Below are 11,099 nucleotides of genomic sequence, written 5' to 3' on the forward strand. Positions count from 1 at the left end.
TTATAGGATTTATTGTATTTCTGTTCAGAGTACACCAAGTTACTGTTACAAGATTGTGTGTGAGCGAGCGCACGTGTGTGTGTGTGTGTTTGAGAGAGTGAGTGTTTGAGAGAGTGAGTGAGAGAGAAAGATAGAGATATTAAATTGCTATGCATAAAAAAAAAGAACAGTGAATTTTGTTTGTTAAAGTTTATAGTCTAGAGTCTGGACTTCTTTCCTATGTTTAATACATATTTATACAGCCTTATTATACATATTTACATTTAATTCATTTGCCACAAATGTCATGTAAGGTATATTTTAAATGACATTCGGTTGACTTTTTTCTTTGTATTTCTCCCTGAGAAGTGAAGCACTTTATTTGTAGAAACTGTTATTAAATATTAAAAAAATCCTGTGTTGTACCTTGTTGTCTTGTGTTTAATGATTACAAGATTGAAAATGATTTCAGTAGGGACATGTACATGGTAAGACGAGAAATGTTCGCACCATTGTTTGTTAGTATGATTGAAAATTGGTTTGTTGTTAGTCCACATAATTTCTCTCATGTCATTCAGAATATATGATGGAGACACAGTCCATGATTGTGCAGGCAGATGTTTATCTCCGTGCTTGTGTTTTTACTGTGGAGATGAGAACTGATCAGATGAGATATAAATCAGCTCTGCAAAATGTGATAATGAATGTAACGCTAACGTGTGCAAGCAGCACAAACGTGTCTGATTTTGAACAGTACTTGCTGAAGCAAAATCTGGAAACAAGCTGCTCTTTTTGGTTGAGCTGCAGGTTTTAACTCTAAAGTCTTGGTAGTGTAGATTTAGTTGTCTGTCTCCTGGATAAGCCACATTAAGACTGAAATTTGACATGTGGGCAAAACGGCACAGTGAAAGGGCTCAAAAACAGATCCAAGTCCTCGGTGTGGCCTCAGGGCACCACAAACAGCCGTGTGTGTTTTTTGTTTTGTTTTTTTATTTTTTAAATATATATTTTTTTAATAAACTGGTGTGCTTCCACCAGTTACCCACTGCTGCCTATGAGTCACTTTATACATTAGTGTGTCAACATGAGCTGGAGACTCTCAGGTCAGATCCTCCCCAGTCACTGTTTCTCACACACACACACACACACACACACACACACACACATATCTGTCTGTCCATTCAGAACTGTGTCTCCACAACAATAAATCTCTGTCAAGTATGTTTGTGTGTGAAGGCACAATGAGATGGTGTGTATATAAAAAATATACATATATATGTTTCAGCAGTTTCTCAAAGTCGTTGTAGAACTTCTGAGAGCGTCAGGTTTTCTAGACAATTTTTAGTCAATCTGTCCTTCTTCTAGGCTTAGTATCCTACCTATAATTATATAATATTTCCCCTTTAATAACAGTGCTTGCAGTAACACACTCCTGCTTTACTGGATATGTTGTTTTGCTTTAATCTTCTTCGTTCCTTTATTTTTCATGGACGTAAAATGTTTTAAAATGATGCAGTTTTCAAAGGGACAGCATTTCTTTTCGATTCTGATGTGTGGAAACGCATTGATTAGCTCTATAAACTCATACTTCTGTACTAAATAGCAGGATTGGCACTTCAAGATCCGAGCTGTACAGGTTTCTATATTATGACATAAAATTCTTCTTCTCTCTCAAGAGACCAAAAATTACTCGTTTTTCTTTTGGATCATTTTTTTCGTTTGCATTTGATTAGATAAAAATATATGTGCTATTTTTTATAAGCAATTAAATAATTTAAATCATTTTAATATTGTAACAGATATTATCTCTTCACGTCTAGGTTTGGTGTAGCCCAGAGTCACTGCGACGAATTAAATAAAAAACACTCTTGACTTTTCAGCACATTTACTGCTCTGGGTTTGGGTTCGTTTTTAAATTCTCCAAAATTAAAACAAGAAGGAAATGTAGCTCAGGGTCTGAAGATTTGAACATAAATATTTCTAGACAAATATTGTCCAGATGTTGACATTTTGTCTGATTAAATGTGGATATTTCGACCGTCTGTATTATGGATAGTTTTTCTGGTTTGGAGTCATTGATTTACCCAAAACGCCTGTTTTGGATAAGACTTTTGCAGATTTCTGTTTCCTGATTTCTCCAAAAATTATTTAACAAACATTTTAGACACAAATACGTTTGTAATAATAGGTGATTTATTTGTGATTTGTTTATATTTAAATGCGGATAATTTGTTGAAATGCACTTTAATTGATACGCTCATTTAATTAGCTGTGCAAAATTCAAATTTGGGAAAGAATGCCGTCTAGTTTTTGGGAAGTGTTTATATACATAATATTGCATGATAATATATAATAATAGTCAGAGACACGTATGCTATATATATAGTCTTTGACTATTTTTCCATAGTCGCAATATTTTAAATTAATGTTAACCGGAAATAGTTTATCATAAAAATGTTTATTATTATTATTATTATTATTATTATTATTATTAATAATAATAATAATAATAATAATAATAATAATAATAATAATGTATTTGTAAATGTATAATGTAAATGTATTTAACGTATTGTTTTGTATTATGAAACGAATCTATCTATCTATCTATCTATCTATCTATCTATCTATCTATCTATCTATCTATCTATCTATCTATCTATCTATCTATCTATCTATCTATCTATCTATCTATCTATCTATCTATCTATCTATCTATCTATCTGTTTGTCTGTCTTTCTGTCTGTCTCACTTGTCTGTTTGTTTGCCTACAATCGGATAAACACAATATTCTTTTAACTGAAGTTATCTGAAGCCTGAACAGTAGGCTAATTGTTCACCGTCTCCTTTTTTCTTGCCAAAATAAAAAATAAATAACAGTTTCAGCTGGTGAGAATATAAAACTCAGAGTGATTTAATAGGCAGTAGGTCGCAGGTTGACCTCCGAATCTCCGGGCAGATGGGAATGAAACTGCGGCCGCAGGGCTTGTAGAGGGAGTTGCTGTACAGTTCGTTGTTGTTGTAGCTGTGTGTGTGTGTGTGTGTGTGTGTGTGTGTGTGTGTGTGTGTGTGTGTGTGTGTGTGTGTGTGTGTGTGTGTGTGTGTGTGTGTGTGTGTGTGCAGGTGATGCCGAGCGCAGATAAGACGCCGCCCATCTCCCCTCTGTCTAGACTCGCGCCTTTACGAGCCTAATGCTCAGTGCTCACGACTGGGAGGCCAAGCGACACTCTCAATATCCGCTTCTACACCCGATCCGCGCGCTGATAACGCGGATATCTACGAAAGGTTACATCTGACAGTTCAGGCAACTATGAATCGCTTTATAGCGTCTTGGCTCTTTGCCAAGATGTGGGTCACCTAACAGAGGGTGAGAAGAGCCAAACCGAGATCAGGGGCCAAGAATCATTTAGAACCAAACACATCTCCTCTTCACACACTCAGAAAAAAGTTACTAAATTGTATCACCAGGTAAAAAAATGGTGGTGGTCGTGATGATAGTGTACCTAGTGTATATTATATCCACATTTCCTGTTGAAAATACAATGTACAAAAGATTTACAACATTTCACCCCAGAGACAGGGAAAGGTACAGTTTAGTATCCCTTTTCTGAACATCTTCAATCACCGTGATTTAAACTATGAAGATTAGCTCGTTATTGCCAGCCAGACTATTGACATTTTGCATAGGCTGCTTCTCAGGGTATCTGTATTGATTAGGGACAAAGACACCTTCTCACACTATTCATCAAACCATTGTTAGTCCCACAGTCTCAAAAAAAGGCTACTAACTGTATATTTTTCTGTGGCTAGGTATGAAATCCTCAAGGGTACCTGTATTGTACTGTTATACGTGTACATAGTGTAATTTTTAAATACAATTTACAGGACATAAATGGACAGTATTTAGTTTTAGGGTACAGATTTAAAGGTAAGCTACCTGCACATTTCTAGGTAAATGGTTCAGACTTGTGGTACAAAATGTGTACATTTCACAGTAGGGAAAAATAAAATATAGTTTCTTACCATTTTTTTCTGAGATTATATTGATACACAATAACAATGACATTTTAACAATGACTAATTCCTCCCTCAATTAATTCTCTAATTATGCGTCCCTCTATTTAATTAATTATCTAATTATGCGTCCCTATAATTAATCCATTTTCTAAAGATTATGAATTATTATTACATGTAACAAATTAAACTATTTTGTTTAGAATGCTTTTGTTTTGTTTTTATGAAAAAAAAATGCAAGCCATATAATTCATGAAATATTTCTTTACCGTATTGAAATCAGATAGCAGAACATTCAGGCTAAATGCCATTCACTGATATTTAATTCACCATTTTTGGTGTGACGTTGAAATCTGTCCTGTTGATCGATATGCTGTTGTCCACTAATAAAATCCCGAAAAGGTTTTTTTTTTTGATTGGTCTTTTTAAAGTTCTAGATATCTTCGCATGCAAAGTTTTTTTCTCAGACATAAACAACACTTAGAATAGTTTATTAAGGTCATTTCTTAATTCTCGTTCGGACTCTTGTCCTGACAATAAATAACAATAACTTACTTTTTTCTCTCGAGAAGTTCAAACAATTTGTCCTCCATCCGTAAAGTTAAAATAGTTTACATGTCACTTTTATACATTGTCTTCGGAGATCATGCGCATTAAGACAAACGTGGCTCTGTTGTCTCACTGAATTAGGGACATTTCACCGGGTGTTGATAAAACTACATAATGAATACTGGTAAAGACATTATTGTTATTTGGTATGTTGTTGTCGTCAGAGGGTCAACTTGTTCATATTCCTCGGGAAGATCTCTGATCCGTGTGGGTTCCAGCCTTTACGCCTGGAGTAAACGCATATGGAGAGTCCCTGTGGTTTGGCTCCGTGCTTTGTTTTGTTTTATTGGCAGACTTGTGCGTTCCGAGTTTAATCCACAATGTATGTTGTTTTCCGTGATTCAGTCGTGTTCCTCAGGTGGAGGTGGTGAGGTGCTTTGTGTTCATGCAGATCGGGGTGGGGTTCAGCATGCTGGGGTGGACAGAGGTCGCAGGACTCCATCACGTCTCCACAGGGCTTGACACCATGCTGTTGGGGGTGTCGGGTAACTGTGATGACAGCGAAGTCACATCACTGCCCGAGGAAGTGCCCAGAGAGCCCGATTCAGAAAAGGACACCTTTACAGAGTGGGGGGGAAACGGGAATTAAGTATAACTGGCAGAAATATACACAAAAAAAACAACATATTTCTTTATTTACAAATGCGACGTGCTGAAGCTGGAAATTAGCTTACAGAGAAATTTTAACTAATTTACACATAAACTATTGAGCAAACATGATTACAAATTAGCTGAAGGGGCCCTTAAAGGAACCTTTTCAATTCATGTATGATACGTCATGATTTTTTTTTTTTCATTTAATGCGATTATATTATTATGAGACGAAAACATAGAACATCCATGCTCTTGATGCTATTAAAATGTTATTCTTCTAATCATTCGGTTTTGGTTCTTATATTTTGTTTTTAAAGTTTGCATATATTATCATATATGCAAAAATGCGCTATGAGAATTTTGTTGAAACATTCTACACCAAACCGGTGCATCAGAAAAATGACCAAAATTTAAAAAAAGAAACAATAAAGTATAATATATCTCAATTACTTTAATATAAAGTTATACAGCTGAGAGCTAATGTTTGCAAATCGCTCGGACAATTGTTAAGAACACTATAAACATATAGTTAAAAATATCTACAATATATAAGATATTTTGCTCAATTTCCTTAACTATATCACAAGTCAGTCTAAATGAAAACAGCAAAATAGTGTCAAATAAAAATGAACAGTGAAAAGAACAGTTTAAAGGTCTGAGTTTTCCTTCCTGACTGTGATATAAATATTCTCTAAAACATGTCCACCCTTTTCCTTAAGAACTGCCTCCAAACTCTTTTATATACTCTGAGCTGGTTTCGATCCTCTCATTTGCAATATTCGCCTCCTTTTTCTTCTTGACACATCTGTTCTAACTCTGCCAGATTGCTAGATTAGTCCATTCTTTTGGATATATCTGTTAGAACTTTGCCAGATGTCATATACCATACACTGCCAGGTCTGGAGACCAAGAGGGCGCATGACAAAGCTTTGACTTCTTGCATATGATTATTTGACAATAAACGATCTATTTTTTTCCTGTTTAATTTAAACAGGCTATTATCAGCACTAGTTTCAACATAGGCCCATATGTAATTTACCTTTCCTGTTTTTGCTTCTTTCAGGATAAATTGTATTTATTTGCAGGTAAATTGTAAGCTATAAGTAGGCCCACGTTTTGATATTTTTTACCCAAGGACCAGTGGGACGCATTTTATTTTTTCACTCAGCTGTAACGATTTACAGTTTGTCTTTTATCTAAATTGTAGATAACATAATGAGCTTGTAGTGAAGGGGAATCTTTGTACCAGCTGCTGAAAGGCTGGCTGCTCCAGGTCACTCTGTAGCGCGAACTCGCTCAGCGCTTTCCACGGAGGCTGGTACGTCTGCACTTCTACAGGATTCCCCTGCACCGTGTTATCATGCCGAATAGGACTACCTGCCACTAGAGGTGTCCCTGTTAGGCCTTGAAGATTCTGTGGGTAGCAGAAGAAACGAATTTATAAAATGAATTAATAAATATAAAAAATATAAATTATGTATTTGCTTTTTGCACTCAAGGTGTAGCACACGTTTAGAAAATATTTTTTTATTTATAATTATTATTGCACTTAATTCTTCTCGTGCGCAAAGCATTTTCTGTTGAGGAACGGGATGGAGAGAGCAAAACAGAGTCTTACAGTTTTGTCGCTGTGCTGCTGCTGCTGGAGTTGTTTCATGAGCATGGACCTCTTCTTGTCCTTGCAGCGTTTGTTCTGGAACCACACACGTATAACTCGAGGGCTGAGGCCTGTCATCTCCACCAGCTGCTCCTTCATGAGCGCGTCGGGTCGCGGGTTGGCGTTATAGCATGTGCGCAATGTGTGCAGCTGCTTCTCGTTCAGCACAGTGCGCACCCTAGTCGTCTTCTCCGACTGCTTGTGGACGTGGTTGCGGTGTGGGGGCTGGCGCACAGGTACCGGCTCTGCCAAACAAACCGCAATACAGTCTCGACTTTAGGAAATGTCATTATCCACATAATAACATACCCAGGACGCTGCACATAGCTATGCGCCAAAATATGCAAACACATTAATCAAAGCAATACTGAGTAAAAAATGTGCTTTGTGAGAGACAGAAATAGTTGACGATCAACATGTTTGCATCGAGGTAGCAACAGCTCGTGTGGCACATTAAAGATGATTATATAAATTATATTTGAGTAATCATAGCATACCATCTCAACCTTAAAATAAACAAAATGCAAGAACGACATTCATAACATAATTCATCAGTTAGCTTCTGAGCACACCATTCACCTCAATAAACAGAAAACACCATTTTTATATCCACTATCTAATTTTATGTTTAACCCTTACAGTTATGTGAAATTTGTCTGCATAGAAAAATAAACACGGCAGGAATATATGCCAACAGCTCTTTTTTTGCCTTTGCTAAACATTTTATTTTTTTGCATATTACAGATTATTTTGCTCTTAATGCATTTAAAAAAATATATATATATTAGCAGCACAAAATTCAAGCATTTTAAATGTTGCAACTTCTCCATATTGATTTGAGTAAATCCTTTGAATAAATGTTTTTTTGTTTACAGTTTTTCACTCAAAATTCAAGTCAGTAAAAAATAGTCTTAACAACTATTTTTAAGAATGTTACTAATAATGTTACTAAAAATTATAAATGCATTAAGTACACATGTTAAGCGTTGCTTATAAATCCCACATTATTATTATTATTATTATTATTATTATTATTATTATTATTATTATTATTATTATTACATTTTAATAATATTGTCTGCAGAATGAGTTAATGAGCTCACCGGCCATGTGCAGAGCTCTGGTTGAGTGTGTGTTGCCCGGGCTGATAGGTGGACTTCCCGACGCGGCGCGCTCCAGCAGCAGCCCGTGGTCAGCCCGGCACAGCAGCTCCTCTTCCCGCAAAGAGAACTCATCTCCCGGCAGGAGGTGTCTGCTGCACACCGAGCACCTGAAGCACTCCATGTGGTAAACGTTGTCCCGTGCACGCATTACCAAGTCACTGCTGCAGAAGCCCACGTTACATTTCGCACATTTAATACCGAATAACCTGCAAAGAACAAAGTAAACAATAAGCTAAGTAAGCTTCACATTCCCAAGTGAACGACTTTGATTTTATTGTATAATTATAATAAAAATAGTAGTAGTAGTAGTAGTAGTAGTAGTAGTAGTAGTAGTAGTAGTAGTAGTAATAATAATAATACTAATAATAATCGTGACAGCACCACATTTTATAAATATTTTTTTTTAAACAAGCATCTATAAATTATTAGCCATATTATAATCCTTTAAAAACAATGTTATTCATTTATTCAGACATTTTAGTAGAACAAACAGGACATGTTCCACTGCAAACTACAACTTCGGAAATACAGCATTACAAATCCTACAAAATAAGCCTGAGACGCATAGATTCATAATTAGTCATAAAAATAACATTGGATTGCAACACTATGCATATTTTGTCTGCATGTGCTTGCCAATTTTAGCTTTCCAGTTTCTAGGTTTATCCTTAAATTCCTCATCTGCAAATTGTGGAAAGCAGGGGGACGTCTACCTTACGTAGTCTCTTTTGCAGTAGGTCTTGCCGTCGCGGACGAAGCAAGTGCACGTCTCGTCCAGGTACTGACTGCACTCTGCGCACTTCAGACACGCTGCGTGCCACTCCAGGTCCGGGGAGACCCGCAGGATATACTGGTCATGGATCTGACTTCCGCAGCCCACACACATGGCGATCCCGGTCTTCTCTGCGTGCAAACGCGCGAATTAAAGCACCCAACTCCAGCGCTACATATCCTCATATTCAACGATCAATTCATGTGTCTGCCTTCATGCATTCTGCATTGCAATGCGTTTCGTTCACAAGTCCATGCATGCCACCCTAACAGCATATTTTCCCCCATTTATTTGTGGAATCATTGTTACCATTTCATTACACTAGTTGATGATGCTGTCTCGCCGCAGTAAGAACGCAAAAAGTACCGGAGAGAAATCTATCATTTTCTTTTAAGACCTATACAAAATATCGTACAATGCTGTTACAACCTTAACATTAGACGCGCATGCCTTCATTGAACCTTATTTCCAAACCGCAAGTCACACTTTGTGTAGAAAACAACTATCAACCCTAGAATCCTTTTACATAACAAACATGGCACTTACTTTTTGAATGATCCCCCATATCACCCAAGAAAGAAGAATGAAGTAGAATATCCAGCATAAAGGATGGTCAGTGCGCACTGCTATAGATCAAGAGACACAGTGGGAGTGGGGCAGCGGCCCGTGCACATCGAGAACTTGTAGCCGATCCGCGAGCTGCGGCGGCCCACGCGTGCCGTGACGTCACACGCAAACTCGGACCGCGTTCCGTGTAGTGTGTGGGGGAGGAGGTCCGAGTATTTGTGTGTGTGTTGTGGCTGTGTTTGTGTGTGTGTGTGTGTGTGTGTGTGTGTGTGTGTGTGTGTGTGTGTGTGTGTGTTTTATACATAACATTATACAGAACATTATTTTATACATAACTGACAAATACAGCTTGTGAACAGTTTTTTCCCCTTCATATTACAGTTCTGTATTAATGTGTGAAAATTCTTCATGTAAAATGCATTAAAATATATATATACTTCTTCATTATGCTGAGTGACATTTAATAAATTAAAACACACCTTATTTTCTACCACATCATCTATAAACCTAGACTGTCTCAGATTTTTAGGTAAAATAAGTAAAATATGATTTTATGACGACGACGACAACAACAACAACAACAACAACAACAACAACAACAATAATAATAATAATAATAATAATGAATTATTTACTGTATTTTGTTCATTTTAAAATAAACACTGGTCTACATAATAATGAAATGAATAAGCTATAGTTATACCCATTCTATAGTTATTATAGTTATAGAATATCTGAAAAACTAAAGGAGTTGTTCTTAAATACTAAAAATTGGTAAAAAATTATATTGCCCAATTATCTAATTTTGTATTATTATTTTTAAAAATCTCTTTTATTCTCTATTTATTCTATTGACGTCATACAAGAGTGTTTTCATTTCATAAGCTTTAACCCTTGTTTTGTGAGAATATAAAATTCTGCAGGAAAGCAGCAACACGATGTTTGCTTTCTCCAGCTGTGTTCTTCCAGGAGGCTGTTTGCTCTATAGTGGAGAGCCTCCTACTGGAATAACAAAACTATTACATACTGCAGAAGCACATCATCAGTATCTACAGTCCATATTTTCAGTTCATCCTTATCACAAACATTATAACATTAGAATTCTGTTTATAAGTTACTTTTCATGTAATCAGTCGTCAAATGTAAGGTATTAAAACCCTAGAATGTCTATTCAAGTGAAACAAGACATTAAATGATCACATTTTAAAAAATAAAAACTATATCCAGTTCTTTAAAGGATTTTTGCCTCTCTATCATTCTCTTTTTATTTCTCCTTTTTCCCCAACTGTGACTACATATTATTTTTGTACAAAGCATTTTAAAGCCAGTATTACTGTTGATTAAATGTACCTTAAACATTTTTTTATTGCTTTTTTTATTTAAAAAAATATATTATAAATACATTTTAAGCAATTTGTAATTTACAAAATTGTACATTTTTACTGCAACCAATCATTACTTTTATTGCTTCTTTCATAAAAACACTTTTATAAAGTAAATTTTAATTAATCTGGAATTTACAATCCGGTCTGCAACCAATTAGTGAAAGTCAGTGAATAGACTTTATATATTTATTTACACTAAATATTTGCTTAAGATGTTCACAGATTACCAGGCGTAATGACCCTGACCTTTGACATTTACCCTAAACATTACCTTGAAATAAATTTAATTAAAGAGATGTAAACTAAGCAGGTCGTCCATGAGTGCCTTCGGACTCTTTATATTTTTCTAGCTGTAACGA

The 11,099-nt window shown here is 35.8% G+C and overlaps 1 protein-coding gene across 1 annotated transcript; it reads right to left on the reverse strand.

Annotated features, from left to right (window-relative positions):
- Positions 1–4,467: 4,467 nt before the first annotated feature.
- isl2a (ISL LIM homeobox 2a) lies at positions 4,468–9,546 on the reverse strand. Its single transcript, XM_027173046.2, has 6 exons — positions 9,335–9,546; positions 8,730–8,919; positions 7,957–8,222; positions 6,815–7,098; positions 6,443–6,610; positions 4,468–5,160 (listed from the first exon to the last, which is right to left on the reverse strand). Exons 1-6 carry the CDS (start codon positions 9,390–9,392, stop codon positions 5,044–5,046), a joined length of 1,083 nt encoding a protein of 360 aa, XP_027028847.1. The 5' UTR covers positions 9,393–9,546; the 3' UTR covers positions 4,468–5,043.
- Positions 9,547–11,099: the final 1,553 nt, after the last annotated feature.

Source organism: Tachysurus fulvidraco, chromosome 10 (assembly GCF_022655615.1).
Source record: "Tachysurus fulvidraco isolate hzauxx_2018 chromosome 10, HZAU_PFXX_2.0, whole genome shotgun sequence".
Lineage (NCBI taxonomy): Eukaryota > Metazoa > Chordata > Actinopteri > Siluriformes > Bagridae > Tachysurus > Tachysurus fulvidraco.

Bases quoted from the DNA above. Each gene is read 5' to 3' on its own strand.
- isl2a (XM_027173046.2), bottom strand. From the start codon at position 9,392: ATGCTGGATATTCTACTTCATTCTTCTTTCTTGGGTGATATGGGGGAT. The intron at 8,223-8,729 runs GTAGACGTCCCC...TGTTCTTTGCAG, and splicing joins TGCAAAAGAGACTACGTAAG to GTTATTCGGTATTAAATGTG. The intron at 7,099-7,956 runs GTGAGCTCATTA...TTTGTTTGGCAG, and splicing joins CAGAGCTCTGCACATGGCCG to AGCCGGTACCTGTGCGCCAG.